We start from the raw sequence: 21,481 nt of genomic DNA, 5'->3' as shown, positions 1-21,481 counted from the left end.
GGGGCCAAGGAGGGCTCCCCAAGCTTCTGTTCCTTTGGAGATGGCAAGAACCCCTGTCCCTCTCCCCCAACTTATTTGAGTGCCTCCTTCCCAAATTGTGACCCATCCTACTCCCAGAGGGCAGGCTCAGTCACAACTGAGGGGCTGCCAGTGGCTGCTGAAGGACAGTAAGCTACAGGGCGCCCAGAGAGTCCAGGGCGGAATCCGGGTGCCCAAGGCCATTCCCACCAGGCCTTGAAGCCGTCTCCAGGGTCTCCGGCTCCCCTGGAGCTCAGTAGGGAGAGGGCTCAGGCCCATCTGACACCTTGTGCTCATTCTTACCCTCAGACCTGACCTCCAGGCCCAGGCTGTGGAGCTGGAGCATGAGACATTCCGAAATGCCAAGGTGGCCAACCTGTACAAGGCCAGCGTGCTGAAGAAGGTGGGCCCTGGGCAGGGGTGGGTGGGGCATGCTCAAGGGCGAAGGTGGGAGAGGGCAGCCCCTCCACACTCGCAGGCTCTCTACCTGCCCTCTGGCCACAGGCAGCGCAGAATCCACCTCCCATCCAGGAGGCCACTTGTGTGGGGGGAGCCTGACTTCCTTCCTTTGCCAGCTGGAGGTCTTCTAGACAACCCCGTGAGGACTAGAACATGTCCAGTGTCCAGTTGCCTGCAGCCATGGGCCACAGAAGCCCAATTGTGGAAAGCGTGGGCTAGGGGTTATCAGGAACTAGTGGGTGCCACAGCATGCCTGCCTTTCCCTACCCCAGGTGGCTGAGATCCACAGATCCTCTAAGGATGGGCAGCTCTATGACATGGGAGGCAGTGCCAAGAGCTGCAGTGCCCAGGCTGAGCCCTCAGAGCCCACTGAGTATGACATCCGGCCGGCCTCCCAGGTGTACTCGGTGAGCGGTGTCCTGGCATCCACCCCCATCCTGAGTCCTGGAAAGGCTACTCCCCCTTGTCCTCAGCTAGGGCACCCCAGGGCAGGCCCTCGGGCTTCCCTGCTCTGCCAACTGTACCCCTGCAGCCCCCACGGCCCTTCTCTCATCAGCCTGACCCCTAAGTGGTGTCCTCCCAGTTTTTCCCTCCCCCACTCCTGAGAGCCCCACCAATGCGGCCGCACCCCGACCAGCCAGGAGTGCCCTCAAGAACCCTCTCTCCTCCTCCTCACAGCTCAAACCCAAGCGAGTGGGAGCTGGTTTCCCCAAAGGCTCTTGCCCATTCCAGACAGCCACTGAGCTGATGGAGAAGACACGGGCCAAGAAGCAAGCCTCCCAGCCTGTGTGGGGAGGTGAGCAGGAGGCCCCCAGCCAGCCCTGTGGCCTCCAGGATGAGGACAGCACTGAGCCCCTCCCTGGACCCAGAGGAGAGGCCCCTGGAAGCAGTACCTATTGTGAGGAGTCTTCCCCAGAGAAGAAGGCGAAAGGCCCCACTAGGGGCAGTCCCATTGTCAAGGCCCGAGTTAGCAAGAAGCAGCAGCTCCTGGCCACAGCGGCCCTCAAGGATTCTCAGAACATCGCCCGTTTCTTCTGCCAAAGGGCCAAGAGCCCGCCTCCACCTGTTTCAGCCCTACAGGCAGAGGGTGCCAGCCCCTCCTGTGAGGAAGTGCGGGGAGCCCCGACGGCCCCAGAGAAGTGCACAGGGAAGGAGGATGGAGCCCTGGGACATCTGGCTGTCCGCCCCCAGACTGAAGAGTGCACCGGGGAGGGGCTGAGGTAAGGGCACAGAGTAGTTCTGAAATCCCTTTGCCAACTGGGCCTCTGAAGCTCGGGCCGTTCCTAAGATGGGTTCTGCTGGGCTGCCTGGGCCAAGGGTGCAGCTGGTGCCTGGAGCTCTGACGCCTGCTCTCCCCTCCGGCCAGTGCCTGCCCACTCAGAGACCAGGAGCCCCCTGAAGGCCAGCCCACCCCCACAAAGGAGATGCAGAGGGACAAGCGGCCCAGGCCCCAGCAGGTACTGACAAGGACAAGGCCACGGGGGAGGGAGAAGGCCTGTGAACCAGGTGGTATCTGCTCTGCTCTGGGTTAGGAGTTGGGGTAAAATCATCTCCACATCCCAGGGGCTAGAGAGAGCCAGTGTGTGCTGCGGCCCAGCTTCCAGAATGAGGAGATGGGCCAGTGACAGGGAGCCCAAGAGTGATCCTCTACTGTGGCTCTGCCCAGGAACACCCAGAGAGCCAGGCTCAGAAGAGGCCTCGCCCCTCAGCCAAGGCCTCCGTATTAGCTGAGGCCAAGGGCAGCATTTCGGCCAGCGATCAGGGTACCTTGAACACCATGGCCAAAGGCTCCTGCCAGCTTTCAGCTCCTGGCATCTCCCTGAAGGAGGCTGCGAACGTTGTGGTCAAGTGCCTGACGCCTTTTTACAAGGAGGGCAAGTTTGCATCCAAGGTAGGGTGGGGGGGTGGGCTCTGCCCTCCCCTAAGCCTGGGATACTTGGGTGCAGCGGGGGCATAGAGTGTGAGCCCCAGGACAAAGCAGGGTGGAAGCAGGCTTGTCCTGAGGCCAGCTGCCCCTCCCTCGGTCTGCCTTGCCCCTGAGTCACTCCAGGGGCAGGGCAGGGGTCGGTGCTGTCTGCTCCTTTTTGCCCTCTGCTTGCAGGAATTGTTTAAAGCCTTTGCCCGCCACCTCTCACACTCGCTGACTCAGAAGACCTCTCCTGGAAGGAGCGGTGAGTGCCTGCATCGCTGGGCCAGGAGGCACCTGGTGGGGCTCTGCAGGGAGGAGCCTGGCCCTCATGTTTCACTCCCCCACCCCCCGAATCTCTAGTGAAAGAAGAGGCCCAGAACCTCATCAAGCTGTTCTTCCACGGCCGGGCCCGGTGCGAGAGTGAAGCAGACTGGCACGGCCTGTGTGGCCCACAGAGATGATGGACTGCTGCCCAGCAGGGCCAGTGTCCTCCCCCAGACTCGACTGTGCGCCACCTGGGCCTCACTCAGGAATGGGGAAGGTGGGCAGGCCTGCTGCCACCAGGGGCATCGTCTTTTCTCAGGGTCCTTCCCCTTTCCAACCACAGCTTGCTTTGGAGATGGGCCTGAACACCTCCCAAATCAAGGTCAGAGGCCAGAGGTCAGCCCACCATTCTTTCTGCCTGCATGGCTTAAGGTCCTCTTTCTCCTAGACTCCCTGCCTCTCCTGGCTCTCGTGGCTGGGTTTTCTGAGACAGATCTCCAGATGAGAAGGTGGTGGGTGGTGCGCTGCTGCCAGGGGCACAGGAAGAAGGAATAGTCCCTCCACCTCTTGTACTGACTAGGCTGAAAGCCAGGGCGAGGCCTACCTGTCCAAGGCATTGGGGCCTCCTCAGGAAGAGCCCTGCTGGCCTCAGGTCCTCTGCCCACCACCCCCTTCCCTTGCGATGCCAGCCTTCAGCCTGGCCCCAAGTACAGAATTCAGGGGAAGAGGGGCAGCAGCTAGGCCCTGCTCCCACTCAGCTCCTGGTCAGGAAGGCGAGGCCAGACTGAGACATCTACCAGAGGAATAAAGTCCTGTTTGTTCTGACACACGCATGCACACACAGCCCTTTTGTCTCAGGAGTTTTATTTTAGAAGCTGCTTCTCCCAGGCCTGGGTTCCTGCTGATTTTGAGCCAGGGCCTGGGGCCAGGTGGGCATCTCCCCCAGACTAGGCAACATAAGATGCCCAAGCTGAGTTCCTGCAGCCCCACCCCAGGCCCAGGCCCAGGCCCACCCTGAGGGATTCTCGCTACTATCTTTCCCGGTTGATGTCACTATAGCAGCTCCTGCCTCATGGCCTCCACATGGGCCAGCCGGGCTGTGCTGAAGTCCAAACTAAAATGGCCTGACGGCACCCGAGGGAGACTGTCCAAGTGAGACTTGGGCCAGGGAGAGGCCCCTTTCTCCTCTCCACCCCTCTCTCACTCCTCTTGGGTGATGCCGGCCACTAAACTGAAGCTCTGCCGCTGTCCAGCAGGAAGGCGATGGTGTGCTTCAGCTCCTGGGCCTGCTCGGGCACAGGCATGTGAGGACAGGGCTCCCCGGCCAGCCCCCGCCCACACCACCCTTGAGCAGTGGGTATCGGCCTGGGCCCAGGCTCCCGGGCAAGCCAAGCCTGGGTGAGGCACTCGCCACCTTCCCCGGGTGGTCAGACACTGACCACTCACCTGCGGCAGCTCAAACCAGATGGTCTGGGGGCTGTCAGCTGAACCATAGTTGAGTTCCAGTCCAGGGGGCCCCTCTTCCTCCATTGGGCTCAGCAGGTGGATCCGCTGCAGTTCCCTCAGGGCGATGGAGCAGCACAGTTTCTGGGGGCAGCAGAGACAGCAGAGCTTGGGCTCTCTCAGGGGAGGGGGTCAGTGGAGGTGGTGGGAGAGGAATGGCCCAGGGGTGCCCAGGCCTGCACTGGGGCAGGAGCCTGGCCCACCTGGGAGCTGGGGTCCATGAGGATGAGGTGCTGGCGGTTGAGCCCTAGGAAGCCAGGTCCCAGCAGGGCCAGCTCGCTCACTCGTAGCACCACGTAGACAGTGTAGCCAAAGAGGGGCAGCTGGCTCATGGCCTCTGGGGATGGAGGGAGTAGAACAGGAATTCTGGCCACTGGGGCCCTGGGACCTGCTCTGCTTGGCCCCCAGGTCCGGTGAGAGGGGTAGGGCAGGTGGAGAAGCTTACTTGGTCCCTCCACCCTCACCCGTTTCTCCTGGGCCTCCCACCTCCTGTCTCCGCCCCAGCAGCCCCCTTGCCCCAGACCCACTGATGAAGCTGATCTGCGCTTCCTGGGAGCTGCATCCTTGTAGCCGCCTCAGCTCCTGGCCTGTCAGGCTCTTGATGGTGGCCATGCTCACCTGCCACTGCAGCGTCTTGGGCAAGTAAGCCACCAGGTCTCGCCTAGGACACAGCTGGTCAGTCAAGGCTGGGCATACAGTAGGTGCTAAATAAATGAATACAGCAGTGGCTACTGTGGGTGAGACTGGGGATCCGGACACATGAATGAGGTGTGGGCCTTGAGCTAGGGGTGGGGAGGACAGATGTATACAGCCTCCACTGCTGCATGGAGTTAGGGCCATGAAAGGTACAAGTCAAGTGGCCTTGACCTCGGAGGAGGGGCTGAAGGAAAGGCCCTTGGGGTGGGTGCTGAGGTAGGCCTCAGCACCAGAAGGGACAGGAGGAGTGGCAGGAGGTGTGGGGGCCGCGCTTGCACTCACTCTGAGGGGGTGTCCTCAGAGGCCTTGCTGAGGTGCTGGAGGGCGGCCAGCCTGGCCAGTAGGGAATCTGCCTGGGTGCTGACCAACAGCTTCCCCTGCAGGTAGTCCTGCAGCACCTGCGGGAGGCACAGTGAGGGGACAGCTGTGCCCCAAAGCCCCCACCACCCCTTCTCCGTGAAGGGGAGCCTTGGAGGTCCCCCACCCAGGCAGGGACTCGTCCTCAAGCTGCAGCCAGGACTCAAACTGCCAGCAGCACAGCAGCCCAGGGGCAGGTGGGGCTGACCTGGCTGTAGTGGGTGCTGATGTAGGTGGGATTATCGAAGTGCAGCCGGGTCTCCCAGCTGAGCCGCCGGCCGTGAAGGCTCACGTCCTGGTCCACCACCACACTGTTGAGGTACTCGTGGGGCTGCAGGGGCCGCACCAGCTTGCCTGCACGGGGAGCCCAGGTCCACAGCCTGCCCAGGGCCAGCCCCACTGCAGCCCTGCCAGCCGCAGCATGGGAACTGCCTCACCCGTGGGCACAAGTGCAGGCCTGGCTGGTAAGCCACCTCCCTGAGTCCAGCCTGGCTGCCCTTCCTCCCCAGGCGAGGCGGCTCACCTTCCCCTTTGATGAGGAAGAGGGCAAATTCTTGCACTTCCTGAGGGTCCGTGATGCCCATCTGCCCGCACAGCTCCTGCAGCACTTCTGCTGTCACCTGGGCACGTGGACAGGGCCATGATGGTGGGAGGGAGGCCGGGGGGAGGGTCCCCAGAACTGATGCCCACGGCTTCCCTGCCTCTCCCCAGCCCCCTCTTGGTTGCCCCGCACTCACAGTGAAAGTCTGGATGTTGGTCCTGTAATCCACACCCCCAGGCAGGTGAATTAGAAGCAGGCGGATGGTTTGCCCTTTCTGCCAAGACAGGTTGTAGGGCCAGTCCCCCAGTGGATAGAGGTCCCAGCTCCCCCACCCCAAGGAGTCCCAGAATGCCCAGCCGCCTGCACCCCCAGTACCAGGAAAGCCTGCATTTCACCCGGGAAGGGCAGCCGCCGGCGCCCCCCATATTTGACTGTGCGCTGGAGGTGCTCCTGGCTGGTCCGGGCCAGCTCTGCAGAGAGGAGCCAGGCTGGGGTCACAAGCATCTCCAAACCCCTCCCCACTCAGCTGAGACCCCAGCCTGGAAGCCCCTCCCACAGGCACCTTGGCTCAGGCTTGAATCCTGCAGAAACTTGGTCAAATAGGGCATCAGAGTGGTTGAGGGCGGGAAGAAGCCAGTGAGGAGGCTGAGGAAGCTCCAGCCTCGAGCACAGAGTTTCCTGCAGGGCAGAGAGCCTGGGCTTTAAGCTGGCCAGACCACAGCCCGAGCTGCCCTCTGCCTCTCCCCACCAGTCCCCCACACTCACTGCTGGGGGTGTCCTGTGACCTGCTTGATGACCTGGCAGTAAATCTCATCCCTGAGATTCTCCTCCTGGCACAACTGCGGGGACAGAAAGGGTAGGTCGGCAGGGCAAGGGAGCGGGGGCAGAGCTTCAGTGTGGTGGAGTGAGGGGTGGCGTGTCATCTGAAATCAGGAAGAAATCCTTCTAATGGCCATGGGCTGGGGGCCAAGTCAAGGTGACAGCCCAGTGGTCATCTCTCGATCTTTGTCTCACAAAGATCTTTGCACAACTGGTCGCTCCCTGTCACTGTCCTTTCCTGCCTCAGGGCTGCACTCAGCCCTGTCTTCCTCCATTTCTGGTCCCTCTGTCTTATCTTCTGTGCTGGCTCCCCTTATCTCCTTGACCTCTAAGGGCTGTGGTGCCCATGGGCTCTGTGTACACTTGCTCCCTGATGATCCATCTGCTGATGACTCTGGGTATCTGCCTCCAGCCCAGACTTCTCCCTTGAACCCCAGGCCCTCCACTTGCAAGTCTGGGACTTCAGACTTCACATGTCCAAAACAGATTCCTCTACCAGCCCAGACCCACCTTGCCCCCAGGCTTCCTTGTCGAAGACAATCATTGTCCTGGCCAAGGCCTCAGTGTCATCCTTGGCCCCTCTCTATCACACCCCACATGCAATCCACAGCAGACCCTGCTGCTCTGGGTCTCCTCCCACTGCTGCTGCCTAGAGGCCTGAGCCAGCACCATTTCTCACCTGGGATCATTGCAATAACCTCCTTTTGCCCTTACACCCCCAGAATCGCAAACAATAGCCAGAGCAACCCTGCAAAATGTAAGCCAAGTCTCTCTTCAAACCCATCGCTCTTGGGGCCAGCCCCGTGGCTTAGCGGCTAAGCACGTGCGTTCCGCTACTGGCGGCCCGGGTTCCGATCCCGGGCGTGCACCAACGCACCGCTTCTCCAGCCATGCTAAGGCCGCGTCCCACATACAGCAACTAGAAGGATGTGCCACTATGACGTACAACTATCTACTGGGGCTTTGGGGAAAAAAAGGGAGGAGGATTGGCAATAGATGTTAGCTCAGAGCCAGTCTTCCTCAGCAAAAAAAGAGGAGGATTAGCATGGATGTTAGCTCAGGGCTGATCTTCCTCACAAAAAAATAAAAAACCCTTGAAAAACCTGAGTCCCTACAAGGCCTGCCCTGACCTGGACCACCGTCTCTCCAGGCCTCATCCTCCACTCTCCCCTCGCTCGCTGGGCTCCAGCCATGCTGGCCTGGCTGGTGCTGAGGCTCACCCTCTCCACAGGACAGTCCCCCCTGCCCCTCCGCCTGCATGTGCTGCCACACATGCCTCACTCCCTAGCTTCCTTCAGATCTTTGCTCCAGTGTCACCTTGTCACCAAGCCTTCTGCACTGAGGCAGCCCCTTCTACTGCTTTATCATCTTCCACCGCACTTCTTACTCCTGGACACATTGCATCATGATTTACCGACTGTCCTCTCTCACTAGATTGTAAGCTGTGCGGGAATGTGGCCTGCTTGATGCACTCCCACACTCCCACCATGGAGTAGGTGCTCAATAAATATTTTTGGATAATTTGAATGAATGGTGACCAAGGGAAGGGGCATCGCATTCTGGCCCAGGCAGGAGGATAGGAACAGGTCCTCTGGGCTCGCAGTTTCCTTCCAGCACACACAGATCTTGCTTACCTTCAACAGCTCATAAAGGAGATCCATCTCATCCTTGCCCCGGGGCTTAGACTGGTCCCCCATAAATTGCATCAGAGCTGCAGGGAGGATGGAAAGCATGGTAAGCTGGGCTGGGGGCCTGGCCCTGGCTAATACTGTCACTACGCAGGGCCTTCCCCTGCCATCTCATGTCTTGCTCTCAAAACGCATGTGAGCCAGGCAGAGTGGCAGTCTCAGCCCTACCAATGAGGAAATAGGGCTCAGAGAGATTCTGTGGGCACCCATGGCTACACACAGCACAGAGAAAGCTGGACCCACTGCTGCCTCCCAGCCCTGACTCCACACAACCCACAACCCACAACCCCCTGGGCATGAGTAGAAGTGGATGAGGGCCATGGGGGTGTAGGAACCACCAGTGAGCTCCCATGAGTTGGCAAACTCGAGGAGAGAAGGTGACCAGCAGCCTAGGTCCAAGGCACTGCAGACATGGGGACCCAGGATGCTGTGGCCACTCACCCCGGAAGCTTTCCACAGCCTGCCTGTTCATGTCCTCATCACTGAGGTTGATGAGCGATTCCTGGATGGGAGCCTGTGGCCAAAGAGGCTGGGCTGTGGGTCTGGGGTCCTTGGGGGCCAGAGGGCAGATCCACTGCCCGACTCCTCCCCACCTATCCCCCTTACCTTGGTATACTGTACCAGGCTGGCCTTCCCCTCAGCACCTCCACCTGTCTGGTCCAGCCTGAGGGGGCAGAGGGGAGGACAGCCCTGCTTGCTCGGCCCTCCTGACCCCGTCCCAGGCTATGTAGGAGGGTGCTAAGGGTACTGGCCTGGTGGCTCTGGGCAGAGAGGCCCACTTCAGGGAGATTGAGGACAGACAGGCGTAGGGGTAGGCCAAGGGCACTCACAAGGTCTGGGGCTTCCGGAAGTAGCGCAGGGCAAATTCCTGCATGGTGTAGTTGTGGGAGTCCGTGGACAGAGAGAGGTCGGCCACAGAGAGGGGTAGGCTAGTGGCCTCCGAGTCATCACTGTGTGCCTGGCTCTGGGGGCAGGCGGGGCGCTGGGAGCACAGGAGACTTAGTGCCACCAGAGTGCCCACTGGCCTGTTCAGAGGCTCTGCCCAGGCCTCCACCCAGCCCAACACAAGAGGAGCAGGCAGAGCGGCTACAGTGAGCACACCACCAGGAGCCAGGGAAGTCAAGAGCTGTTTATTGAGCATCTTCTAGGACAGCAGTAAACTAAGTACCATGAGGAACACACAAGGGGTGTATAGCCCAGCCCCTGCCCGCAGGGAGCCCACAGTCTCCTTGGGGAGACGAGGCAAGAAATTGGGCGAGGGCAGAGGGGTAGCATCAGATGAAGCGCTGCCCAGTGGGCGGCAGGGTGGTCTTCACCGCTCTGGGGCAACCGAGCCCTTTCCTTCCTCCACTCCTAGTTAGGCCTCGCCTCCGCCTCTCCCGTCTTCCTCACCTCCGATGCCCTATCCCAGTGAGCCAGCCCTGGCTCTCTGTGCTGCAGCTGACTCTTGTGCCGGCCACTCCTCTGCTCTGGCGAGAAGGAGAAGTCTGGAGCAGCAGCTGGCTGCACTATGTCAGCAGGAAAGAGTCCAGAGCGGCCCCCGGAGGAGCCAAACTGCCAGCCTGGAAGGCATCCAAGGCCCGCGCCTCACCCACCTGGCCTCTCGCTTCCTCGGAGGCTCCGCCACATGCTGCCCTCCCTGTGCCAGCCGCTCTGCTGGCCCCTGGGGATACCTGGCTCCAGAGTGCCCACTGGCAACAGTCTGATGAGGTCCCCACGGTGGAAGCTGAGGAGGCTGCTGTCGTCAGTGATGTAGCTTCGCAAGGCAATGACGTAGCCGGAGTCCTGCAGGCAGGCGAGTGAGCAGGCAACAGAGCAGCTAGCCTGCCTGTGACCTCCGTTCTGCCGCACCCCACCTGCTCCCCATGGTGGCCTCACTCTCCAGCCAGCACCCCAGAGTTCCAGGGACCCAGCCCGAATTCCCAGCCCCACCCCAGGCAGCTTGAGGGAGCGTGGCTGACAGCCCTGAGACCAGCCAAACCAGACAGGGTGTGATGCAGCATTCGTGGAGGCCCCCTGCCCGGCCCCCCGCCCAGTCCCCTGCCCGGCCCGTGCTTGCCTTCTTGAGCTCCCTCAGGAACAGCTCAACCATGGCCTTGATGGCATTCGCCCGGGCCGTGTGCAACACCAGCTGCTCACTCTTCAGTGACAGCTCCAGGGTGGAGCTGCCCAGGCACTCCACGCCCAGCACCTCAGCAAAGCTGTGCACAGGGTGGGGGCATAAGCTGGGGGCCATCTCTCCACCCCATCCACCCCACCCCTCCACCAAGGCTTACCTGTAGGAGCAGAGAGTCTTCAGATGGTCAGGGTGGAAGCTGGGGCCCTGAGTCACCTTGAGCAGTCTCAGCCCCCGGTGGGACACACCCAGCAGCTGCACGTCACTGCCACTCTCGCCCTGCCCAGAAGGTGACTGGGTCACAGACAGGCTCCTGGATGCCCTGGGGCTGCACAGGGCCAGTGCTGTTCTTTGTCTTTCCACTGAGGCCCACCACACCTCCAGCTCTAGGCCTTGCTGCAGAAGGCCCATGCTGTGTGCACTGGGATCCAGACTGGGGTACCGCCACACTCAGCCTCACTGACCGAGACGGGGAAGATGCGGGAGAAGTAATTGGCCCAGTTGTCCCTAGCGGCCACCACGATGCGCTTCTTGACACTGTCCTCAGCGGTGTTGAGTGAGTCCAGGCCCACCTCTAGGTCTCCTGCAGGCAACAACAGCCCCAGACTGTTCTCAGGCTCCCTCACAGGGGGGACCTCAGAGTTTTCTCCCTCCCTTGGGGCAGGCCTAGCCCCCAGCACTACAGCTCCCTGACTCCAGGGTCCCTGGACCATACCCAGCAGGTCTTTCATTTTGCGCCGCTCATCCTGGGAGATCCGGATGCAGGACTTGGCAAAGGTATCCCTCAGGATCTGGGGGCAGAGCCAGGCAGTCACCGCCACGTCCTGAGGCCACAGCCCACCACAGAAGCAGCCACGCGTGGAGGAAAAGCTAGAGAGCCCCGGGGGGTGTAGGTGGAGCAAGGAGGGATGTGGGGCTTCCAAGCCCAGGGCCACGTCCGCCCAGAGCTCCCACCTGCCTCCCTGCAACTGCCCGCACTGGTGGGGCTGCTGTCCCTCCGTCAGCTGAGATGAGCTTCCCTGAAGGAACAGAGCTTAGGGAAGGAGGGGAGGCTACTGTGGAATTTGGAGGAACAGCACAGTCTTGCCAGAGGTGGCAAGGGAACAAGCACCAGTGAGCGCCTGCTGTGTGCTGGAGCCTGTGTTTGGTAATGTATACACTTTATTTTTAATCCTCGTTATGGCCAACAGGGGTCCTTACTCTTCGGGACATTGTGAGGATTAAGTAAATGAAGGCGGAGCTTGAAGCACAGCAAGTGCCCAGAAGTGCTGCCCAGGTCTGGGGGCCATCTGTCTGTACGCATCGCAGTGGGGCTGGGCTCTCACCTGCTCACAGAGGAGCCTGAGGCAGTAGGCATGGCTGAAGTTCTCCCGGGGGTAGAACACCTGCAGGAGGGCGTGGGGAAGCGAGAGCCGGTGGGAATGGAGCCCCTGCCCAGCCCCCTCCCACCTCACCTGTGCCTCCCAGGCCCAGATGGAAAACCAGGCTTGAGGAGGTGGGTAGTGGGGAGGCAGCCCCCAGTGTTTGTGTGTGGGGAGGAGATGCTGGGGTCCCAGGCAGGGTCTCCCACAGCCTGCGGCCCCTCCGCAGCCCAAAGAGAGGCCAGGTTGCGGCTCCGCCCTTGTGCCCACCTCCTTGCGTAGGAACAACTTCCAGGGGGCGCTGGCATAGGAGAAGCACACGCTGCCCGAGGGCACGAGCAGCTGGGTGGAGACCCCCTGGTCCCCCATGGGCACCATTAAGCCTGGCAGAGAAAGGGGCCAAAGAGCATCAGGCGAGGAGCTGCCAGAGCCGGAATGACGCGGGCATGGGGAGAGAAGACCTTCACCTCCCTAGGGCCCTGCGAAGGCCCGGCTTGCTCAACCTCTGCTGCCTCAATCCCGCCCACGGTCCCATCTCCTGACTCCATTTCCGGCCCTTAAACTTTCCCTGCTGTCCCTCACCACGTCAGCAGGGCCACTAAATTCCTGACAGAGCTGCCAGGTCTGCACTGAGGACGACGCCCTGTGTGTGACAGTGCCAGACACAGCCCAGGGGTGCCCGGGCCCTGCCCTGGGCAGGAACGCAGAAGCCGGGGCTCCTTACCCACAGCTCCAAAGTCCAGAAGGCTGAGCAGCTGACCTCAGCCATGAGCACCCAGAGGCTGTTGGGAATCCTGCCTCCACCCCAGCGAAGCCCACGGCATAGGGATATGGGGTTCCTTACCGTGGGGCTCAGCGGGAGGGGTCCCCAGGTCCCCAGGCAGAGGCAATGGGGGCGCTGGTGGAGGTGGGGGTGCCTGGGCAGTGGGTGGGGTTGTGCCAAACAGCTCGCGAAGGTGCCTCTGCTTCTCCTTGATGGAGCTGGAGGGCCCAGGCTGTGGTGGGGCCTTGGGGTGAGGGGCCACAGCTGGTGGGGGGCCCTTCCCTGGGCTGGGGGGCAGCACCTGGGAAGGCACAGAGAAGGCACACAGGCTGTGTCTAGGGACAAGGCCAAGTTTACCCCAGAGAGCCTCGGACTCCAGAGCAGAGCAGCCATGCTCTGGGCGGGACAAGGCCTCACCCAAGGGGACGAGTGGGCACCATGGATCCCCAGCTTAGCCAGAGCTTCATCCTTAGGATTGTTTTTCTTCATGAAATTTTTGGGGGGCCTCCTGGGAGAAAGAAGAGGTCACAAGTCCACAGGGTGACTCCCTGGGGACGGGCAGCCCCAGTCCCTCACTGGGGCCCACCTGGACGGCTGCACGGGCTCAGGCATGGGGCCCGGGCGGCTCTGGTACATGCGGATGATGTTGCGGATCTCCCTGCTGGGCTCTGCCCGCCGGGGCGTGGGCTCTGAGTTGCGCACCACAGCTCTGCCCTGGGCCTGCCGATCACCACCAGGCCCCACCTTCTGGGCTGGCTCAGCCTCAGCCTCCTGTGCAGCTTTGGCCCCACCTTGTGACTGTGGCTTCTTCACTACTGGCGGCGGGGGCGGGGGCGGAGGAGGGAACGGCACTGAGCAGGAAGAGAAGAAACATGTGAGACCCTGTGCAGATCCGTGGGGCCTGGCCCTCCCCCATCTCCCCACCACCTGCTCGCGGTTCCTCCTCTTCCTGCTCCTCCTCCTCCTCCTGCTCTGTCCCCTGGGGGATCTGTACCTTGGCTGGAGGCTTCACCATCTTCACCTTGATCTGCTGCTGCCCTGTAAGTGCCCCAGATGGCCCTGTCTGTTACCCTCCACCTGGCCTGCCCATCAGGGCTCCTGGACAAGCCATACTGACCCAGGGGAGTAGAGTGCACCCCACTGTCCCCTGGCCAGGCTGGGGCAGTGGTCAAGTTTCTGTGTGGGGCCTGCCACCCCAAGCACCCTCACCCATCTTCTGGAAATAGTCCCGTTTCTGCTGGAAGCTCTTGGGCCGCCAGGGCCTGTCTTCTGCCTCTTGAGAGGTCTCCTGCTGGCAGGAAGGGGAAGTGAAGGAGCAGCTCTGCCAGCCAAGCCCCCACTCTCACAGCGAGCCCCCTCAGATCGCTGGGGCTGGGGCCTAGCAGCATCTTTTCTGCGTCTTCTTGCTCCCCCCACCCCGTGTCCTCCATCCCTGCAGCCCGGGAGCCGGTGGCCCCCATCCCAGGCTCTGCCATCTGCCTGGCCTCGGCCTCTCACCCTCAGGCAGGCACCCGCCGATTCCAGCTCTTGCTCTGGCTCCTCTTGAGGGGCCTTGGGCTTCTTGGGCTTGGGGGTGATGGCTGGGGATGGGGTCAGGGAGGCAGCTTCAGGGGCAGGGGCCTGGGCTGGGGCCGGGGCCGGGGCCTGGGCTTGGCGCTGGTGCTGGCGCTGCTGTGTCTGCTGCTCCAGGGACAGGGTCATGGCCTGGGCGGTCATCTGCTGGGCCTGAAGGGGTAGGGCAGTGGGCCAGGTAAGAGCTGGCCTGACTCCACCCCACAGACCTGTTCCCACTAGGCAATGCGTGGGCCCTGCCCACTCTCACCAGAATCAGTGCCTGCTGGTTGATGAAGTTCTGCTGCTGGACCGCCAGCTGTCTCGCATCCACAGTAGGAAGCAGGGGCTGGGGCTGGGGCTGGGGCTGGGGCTGTGGTGGCACCACCATGGCTGCAAGTGTGGCAGGTGGGCAGGGCGGGTGAGCACTACAGCCAAGCTTGCAGCCCTCTGCCCACTGCGCCCTCTGGGCCCCTGGCTCTCAGTCCTTCAGTCCCTACCTGAGAAAGACCCAGTGCCTCTGGCCCAGCCTTACCTGGCATGGGGGGTACTGCGCCCATCACAGGCATCATGGGCATGGGTGCAGGCATCATGGCTGGCTGGTATCCGGGCAGCTGCACCATACCTGGGTACACTGAGGGAATAGGGGCCTCCCAGGTCGGTCCCTACCTAGGCTCACAGACCACCTCCCTCCAGCCGCAAGCAAAGAGAAGAGTAGGGCCACCAGGGTGCTGGCTGGAGCTCTGACCCCAACTGCCTGGGGGTCCCAGGCCACACCTGCCCATGCTGCTGGGCCGGGGAGACCCTGGATGGATGCTTGGCCCCGCACTCACCCATGGGGTAGCTGCCTTGCTGCATGGGCCCCATGGCGCCCCCTCCTTTCATGCGGCCTCTCAGAGCCCAGACTTGCTCCAGATCCTAAAGGGACAAAGGTCACAGGTCAAAGGTTCAGAGCTAGAGCCCTGGGTGAGATGGGAGGGGCAGCAGAGACTCCAGTCAGGTAGGGGCAGGGATAGGGTGGGGTGTGTGTGCAGGATACTCACACTGAGGTCTGAGGAGAGGACTGGCTCGAAGAGGTGGTCCAGGAAGCCGTCCAGGCTCCCCGAGGTCTGTGACCGGCCTGGGGGGCCAGAGGAGGGTTAATGTTACCCGCCTGGGCTTGGGGCTTCCTGTGCCCCCATTCCCAGCACTCTGCCAACCTCTGTGTGCCCAGTCCCAGCCGGCCTTACCTGTGTGGCTTCTGCTGGGCAGTGTGGGGGCTGGACCTGGAGGGGGACCTGGAGGCAGTGAGGGGGCCTGGATGCCAGGGGCGGGGGGGATGTCCTCGGCTCTGCAGGAGATAAGGGGGTGCCTCGGCTGGGGGTGGTGCCCAGGCAGAGGCCAAGTGTAGAAGCTGCTGTGGGGGTCGTCCCCACAGGGTGAAAGGAGGCTTAGGTGGGAGGGCTGGGCCTGCAGCAGCACCTGTCAACCCCAGGGTGTGAGAGGGTGGCTTTGAGGGTCACCTACGACAGGACAGGAACAGAAGCAGGCACAGGGGTGCTGGGGAGGCACCTACGAGCCACGGGGAGCGATGGGGTAGCTGCGGGGACCAGCCGGATCCCCCTGGTCCTCCGTCTGGCCAATCAGGTCCAGCACGAAGTCGCAGCCAGCCAAGTCCTGCCAGGAGTCTCCAGAGTGCAATGACACGGACCAGCCACGCGGGGGCACCTCCAGGCCTCTGGGTGGGACAAGGGTGTGCAGTATGGGGGTGGTCAGCCAGGCAGATGACCACCCCAAAGGGGCAAGGACCCCACCCGAGGGTGGACCAAGGGGAAGGGGCTGCAGAAGGGGACAGGGACCTGGGTGAGGAGCCCGGCTTCACTCAGACAGCTCTCCTTTATTTGCAACTCACAACCCTCTACTTCTACATGGGCTCTGATGCTCGCGTTTATTTATTGACCCGTTTCATCAGAATCTGGACCGTAGGTATAAACTCTGCTCTTGCTCCCCATCTTGGATCTACTGTCTGGATCCTGTCCCCTCACCCCCTCACTTTGCCTCTCCAATCACTCCAGGGAGCAGGCTTTGGTCCTGGGCCTGCAGGAGCTGCTGGGAGGCGCTTGGCGGGAGAGTGGGCTGGGAGGAGGAGGACCCAGGAGGAGCACAGGACTATGGTCAGTGTTGGCCACACTCCCCCCATCCCAGTTGCCCCATACCTGCTCTGCAGTATCCACCCAGCAAATTGCTCCCCCGTGGTCCAGGACTCCACCTCGGCCGAGTAGCACTCCTCTGCAGGACAAGGAGTGGGAGGCAAGAGTGAGAGACAGCAGGGTCCACCCTGACGGGAAGGGGCTGCTGTCCCCATGGGGACGAAAAGCAGGACAGAAGGGAGATCAGGGTCACGGGGTGGTGGCGGGGGGGTGCTGAGGCAGAAAGGGGGTCCAGGGACGGCGAGGGAGCAGGGCCGGCTCTGCCTGGGGCCTGGGGAAGCCTAAGCAGGAGCGGGCATGACCGTTGAAGGTGAAGACGTCCAGCGCCATGCGGCCCCGCCGCCATCCGGCTGTCCACTCGAGCTGGGTGGGTGGGTGGACCCGTGCGGACCCAGGGGCCAGCTGCGTCTGCTCCAGGGCCCCCAGCAGCTTGTGCTGGCACAGAGCTGCCATGCCTCTGGGGGCCTGGTCAGATACAAATCTGCAGGGACAGCACAGGGCTGCTGTGGGGGCGGGGCATCCCCTTGACCCCACCCACTGTGCCCCCACCTGCCAGGCCCCTTACTTGAGCAGTGGCTTCTGCAGGGTGGGCATTGGGGGAAAAGCACTGAGCAGGACGGCCATGAGGGCCCAGCCGCGCTGGCTCTGCTGCTCATCTGGGTTGTGCCAGAGCTGGGCCACGAGCTGGCTGAAGAGCTCGTCCCGCAGCCCCGGCCGGCGCTGCCCCTGTCGCACCAGGTATTCGCCCATGGTCTGCTCCTGCCACGACGGCAGGGACCCGTCCCCTAGGAGCCGCAGCATCTGCAGATACAAAGTGATGCCAGGGCAGGACATGCAGGGCTCCCCTGTGCCCAGCCAGCACCCAGGAGCCAGGGACAGGCCCGCCCTGTCCACTCCTCAATGTGTCACTCACCACTTTGTTGATATCCAGGGCATGCTGAGGGTTCTCACCATCTAGCCGGGTCAGGGGCTTGGTCAGCAGCTGCCCAGGGCTGGGTAGGGATGGCTCCTGCAAAGAAGGAGGGTGACACAGCGCCTGAACAGGGGCTGGTCTCTGCTGACCTGCTGGAGAGAGCCCCAGGGGAGCCCCATGGGAGCATGCGCCCTGGGAGAGGGAGGGGGCTGATACAGAAAAAGATCTTAAAAATGCAACTTAACGGCTCTTTCTGATTAGAAAATTGATGCCCCTGCATGCAGAAAACTCAGAAAACATGGAAAAGGATAAAGAATAAAAACCACCATTAACATTCCACTGCCAGATATAACCACAGGTAATATTTTAGCCTCTCTCTCCCTAGTCTCACTTTCTATGCGGAGATACACACGTTGCCAGCCCCCATTGTTGTTATTAACAAAATTGGAATCATACTCTACGTGCAGTTTTGAATCTGGCTTTTGTATTCAACACTGCAGCTGGGACAATTTGCCTTGTCATTACACATGCTTCAACGACATGACTTCAAAGGCAGGGCAATGCCACAGGTGTAACAAAGGTGTGGCAGTACGGATCTAAGTAACACTAGCGAGTGAGACATTTAGGTTCAACAGATGTTTTCCGAGCAATGTAGCTGCGTCCACGGCCCCCGTGACAGGAAAAGGAGGCGGGAGGGTGGACAAAGAGGCATAGACACAGCTTCTGCCTCGCAGGGGCTACTATCTGGGAACTGTGGGGGTCAGCCAGGAAGAGCTGAGGCCTGGGGGCCCACCTGAAAGCTGATGGAGATGAAGCTGGAGAAGGGGAACTGGTCAATGTCCGGCGGGAGCGTCAGGCTGACACGGGCAGGAACTTCCGGGGGCAGGGACTCGGTGATGCTTTTGGCTAGGGTGTGCTGACGGCCTGAGGACAGCACGGGAGGGAGCCCGGAAACACCCAGGTGTGATACCTGGCTCTAGCAGCGCCCCCACCCCTCACCATCAGCCCCCAGCCCTGTGCAGAGGGAGCTGGGCAGTGAGCTCAGGGGAGCCCACAGCATCAGAGGGAGGGACCACAGGGACAGACCCACTGCAAGTAGAGGGACTGGTGGAGAGGTGGTGGCAAGAGGGACACCAATCAAGACTCACCTTCTGCTGTCTTCAGCATGACAGCCAGCTCAGCCGGGATCTCCAAGCACCCCAGCTCCTGGCAGAGAGGAGCAATTGATCAGGTACTAAGGGAGGGGGCACAGGGACCCAGTGTCCCTCCTCAGCCCCAGGACTATAAACCTCCCCTCCAAAGGATTCTGATCCTGGACACTCAAACACACCGGGCCCCAGAAGCCCTCAGATGGAAATTAAGGGCACCCCAGGCCTCCTCTCAGGGGTCACACCAGATGCCCTTGAGGGACAGGACCCCTGGTGGCACCCCGGGACCTCATGCTTGACCTCAAGCCATGCCAGGTTCAGCAGGTTCATACCCCATCAGACACCCTCCAGCTTCCAGGCCACCTACCATGCTTGGCACCTTCTCAGAGGCCCCGCCGCCGTGCCAGCTACGCCAATGCCCAAGCTGTTGGGGAGATGTGGGAAGAGCTGATGTCCTCGTGGGGAGTCACCATGAGCCTCCTAGTGGCTCCTCCCCAGGTCAGCAGTTCAGCTGCCCCCTCCTGCCCCTTGGAGGCCCTGCCACCAGCAGAGGAAGAAACACAGACCCAGAGGAGCCAGCAACCTGCCCCGGCCCTCAGGAGCCCTCACCAGCCTTAGCGCTGTGGGTGTCACTGACTGTCTGCCTGGTACCAGGAAGAGGGCAGGAAGAAGAGAAGGAATGATCCCAGGGGACAAAGTCCAGCCAGGGAGGGGCCAGAGATGGGGGCAGTACATGGGCAGTATGTGGGCACTGACCTTTGAGTTGCTTTATGACCCTCAAATTGAAGTCATCAGGGAGAAAGGGGAGCAGGCAGGCCCCAAGGGAGGCCTGGAGGGGACAGGAAGTCACCTCAGACAGGGAGGGTGGAGTCAGGCCCTGGGGGATAGGCAGGATGAAGGAAGGCAAAGCCTACTCTGGCCAGGCAGAGAGAAACGGGAAGAGCTCGACCCGCAATGGTCTCTGAGGCCTCAGTCCTCATGCAGTTGGGCGAGGAGGGTGGACACTGTCGGGATTCTGCCAACTGGGCCAGCAAAGCTGCTTGGCTTCTACCTTGAGCTGCCCCGTGCAGCAGCCCCCCCGACACTTCACCTGCAGTCTCCGCCGTCTCCAGAGCAGGGGCCGGGCCACCAGCAGGATGGCGTTCAGCTGTCCCAGAGCCGCCTGCCGCCGGAGGTACCGCTTCCTGGAGGCCGGGAAGGGGGTGGTGAGGAATCCAAACTTGCATGAGGTCCCTGAATCCTCCAGGCCAAGACAGGAGTGTAAAAGCTGACCCTGGGCCAGTGAAACCCCCGGTGCTTAACAGAAGCCACGGAAAGGACAGGACTTTAAAAGAATAAGTTAACTGAGGAGGTGTTTGGCATAGCGGATTAAGATCTTAGACTCTGGAGCCGACCACCTGGGTTCATTCCCCTACTATTTAGTCACTGTGCTCTTGGATAAGTTACCTCACCACTCTGTGTTTTATTTTCATCACCTGTAAAATGAGGATTTTTGTAATACTTGCCCCATGGGAAGATTAAATGAATCAACAGACACGTTTAGAATTGAGTTTGGCATATTATTATTTAAGGCGCAGAACTTCTAAAAGTGAAAAAAAATAACATCACTTGAAATCTAATAGGAGATCCTGGAACAGATAATGTCTTTGAGGATTTTCCGGATATAAGAAAGACCAGACTCCTCAATGAAGGAGCCCTGAGCAGGATAAACATTTAAAAATAAATCTATAGCTTTCGTGCATCAAAGGACACTATCAAGAGAGTGAAAAGACAACCCACAGAATGGGGGACCATTTGGGAATTGCCATATTTGACATATAATATCCAGAACATATAAAGAACTCCTACAGCTCAATGACAAGACAAACAACCCAATTAAAAAGCAGGCAGAGCACTTGAATAGTCATTTCTCCAAATAAGATACACAAATGGCCAAGAAACACATGAAAAGATTCTCGAGATCATTAGTCACTAGAGAAATGCAAATCAAAATCACAATGAGATAGCCAAAGCAATCCTGAGAAAAAATAACATAGCTGGAGGCATCACAATCTCTCACTTCACTATACTACAAAGTATACTGACAAAATATACTACAAAGCTGGGCCAGCCCTGGTGGTTAAGTTTGGGGCGCTCTGCTCCAGCGGGCTGGGTTGGTTCCCCTGGGGCTGGACCTACACCGCTCATCTGTCAGCGGCCATGCTACGGTGGTGTCTCACATACCAAAAGAGGAAGATTGACAACAGATGTTAGCTCAGGGTGAATCTGCCTCCGAAAAAAACAAAACAAAACAAACGTACAAAACTATAGTGATCAAAACAGCATGGTACTGGCAGAGAAACAGACAGAGATCAATGGGACAGAACTGAAATCCCAGAAATACAACCACACATCTATGGACAGCTAATCTTTGACAAAGGAGCCAAGAACATACAATGGAGAAAGGAAAGTCTCTTCAATAAATGGTGTTGGGAAAACTGGACAGCCACATGCAAAAGAATGAAAGTAGACCATTATCTTACACCACACACAAAAATTAACTCAAAATGGATTAAAGACTTGAATGTAAGACCTGAAACCATAAATCTCCTAGAAGAAAGTACCGGCAGTACACTCTTTGACATCGGTCTTAGCAGTATATTTTCAAACACCATGTCTGCTCAGACAAGGGAAACAAAAGAAAAAATAAACAAATGGGACTTCAACAGACTAAAAAGCTTCTTCAAGGTAAAGGAAACCATGAACAAAACGAAAAGACAACTCACCGACTGGAAGAAAATATTTGTAAATCATATATCCGACAGGGGGTTAATTTCCAAAATATATAAAGAACTCATACAACTCAACAACAAAAAAACAAGCAACTCGATCAAAAAATGGGCAGAGGATATGAACAGACATTTTTCCAAAGAAGAGATACAGATGGCCAACGGGCACATGAAAAAATATTCAACATCACTAATTATTAGGGAAATGCAAATCAAAACTACAATGAGATATCACCTTACACCTGTCAGAATGGCTATAATTAACAAGAAAGAAAATAACAAATGTTGGAAAGGATGTGGAGAAAAGGGAACCCTCATTCACTGCTGGTGGGAGTGCAAACTGGTGCAGCCCGTGTGGAAAACAGTATGGAGATTTCTCAAAAAATACCATATGACCCAGCTATCCCACTACTGAGTA

The 21,481-nt window shown here is 59.8% G+C and overlaps 2 protein-coding genes across 8 annotated transcripts in view; one reads left to right on the top strand and one right to left on the bottom strand.

The window, feature by feature from the left end:
- The window catches only part of RECQL5 (RecQ like helicase 5), a 35,821-nt gene extending 32,344 nt beyond the window's left edge, over positions 1 to 3,477 (top strand). For all 7 annotated transcript variants that reach the window (XM_087441601.1, XM_087441600.1, XM_087441598.1 and 4 more), the window contains 7 exons: positions 328 to 421; positions 750 to 884; positions 1,156 to 1,697; positions 1,844 to 1,934; positions 2,144 to 2,368; positions 2,579 to 2,648; positions 2,747 to 3,477. In XM_087441601.1, the coding sequence (XP_087297727.1) occupies positions 328 to 421; positions 750 to 884; positions 1,156 to 1,697; positions 1,844 to 1,934; positions 2,144 to 2,368; positions 2,579 to 2,648; positions 2,747 to 2,847 (1,258 nt within the window). In that variant the 3' untranslated portion in view covers positions 2,848 to 3,477. The remainder of the gene's footprint in view (positions 1 to 327; positions 422 to 749; positions 885 to 1,155; positions 1,698 to 1,843; positions 1,935 to 2,143; positions 2,369 to 2,578; positions 2,649 to 2,746) is intronic.
- A 20-nt stretch (positions 3,478 to 3,497) lies between these two features.
- The window catches only part of MYO15B (myosin XVB), a 34,205-nt gene continuing 16,221 nt past the window's right edge, over positions 3,498 to 21,481 (bottom strand). The window contains 43 exon segments of the mRNA XM_087441893.1: positions 3,498 to 3,936; positions 4,097 to 4,237; positions 4,357 to 4,490; positions 4,681 to 4,814; positions 5,132 to 5,247; positions 5,415 to 5,560; positions 5,730 to 5,826; positions 5,944 to 6,021; positions 6,123 to 6,217; positions 6,310 to 6,425; positions 6,513 to 6,586; positions 8,201 to 8,277; positions 8,696 to 8,768; positions 8,861 to 8,918; positions 9,085 to 9,212; positions 9,647 to 9,816; positions 9,928 to 10,039; positions 10,314 to 10,455; positions 10,531 to 10,649; positions 10,835 to 10,953; positions 11,086 to 11,161; positions 11,696 to 11,755; positions 12,002 to 12,114; positions 12,576 to 12,795; positions 12,912 to 13,002; positions 13,081 to 13,345; positions 13,422 to 13,532; positions 13,704 to 13,833; positions 13,872 to 14,219; positions 14,317 to 14,438; positions 14,581 to 14,679; positions 14,879 to 14,963; positions 15,089 to 15,165; positions 15,275 to 15,375; positions 15,601 to 15,762; positions 16,241 to 16,313; positions 16,537 to 16,715; positions 16,800 to 17,035; positions 17,148 to 17,243; positions 17,941 to 18,071; positions 18,296 to 18,353; positions 18,663 to 18,719; positions 19,386 to 19,479. Of these exon segments, the coding sequence (XP_087298019.1) occupies positions 3,877 to 3,936; positions 4,097 to 4,237; positions 4,357 to 4,490; positions 4,681 to 4,814; positions 5,132 to 5,247; positions 5,415 to 5,560; positions 5,730 to 5,826; positions 5,944 to 6,021; positions 6,123 to 6,217; positions 6,310 to 6,425; positions 6,513 to 6,586; positions 8,201 to 8,277; positions 8,696 to 8,768; positions 8,861 to 8,918; positions 9,085 to 9,212; positions 9,647 to 9,816; positions 9,928 to 10,039; positions 10,314 to 10,455; positions 10,531 to 10,649; positions 10,835 to 10,953; positions 11,086 to 11,161; positions 11,696 to 11,755; positions 12,002 to 12,114; positions 12,576 to 12,795; positions 12,912 to 13,002; positions 13,081 to 13,345; positions 13,422 to 13,532; positions 13,704 to 13,833; positions 13,872 to 14,219; positions 14,317 to 14,438; positions 14,581 to 14,679; positions 14,879 to 14,963; positions 15,089 to 15,165; positions 15,275 to 15,375; positions 15,601 to 15,762; positions 16,241 to 16,313; positions 16,537 to 16,715; positions 16,800 to 17,035; positions 17,148 to 17,243; positions 17,941 to 18,071; positions 18,296 to 18,353; positions 18,663 to 18,719; positions 19,386 to 19,479 (5,173 nt within the window). The 3' untranslated portion in view covers positions 3,498 to 3,876.

The sequence above is a fragment of the Ceratotherium simum genome, chromosome 16, assembly GCF_057802395.1.
Source record: "Ceratotherium simum simum isolate JZ-2026a chromosome 16, ASM5780239v1, whole genome shotgun sequence".
NCBI classification, from domain to species: domain Eukaryota; kingdom Metazoa; phylum Chordata; class Mammalia; order Perissodactyla; family Rhinocerotidae; genus Ceratotherium; species Ceratotherium simum.
The sequence above is the reverse complement of the archived record's forward strand: the minus strand, read 5'-3'. Positions and strand labels throughout refer to the sequence as shown.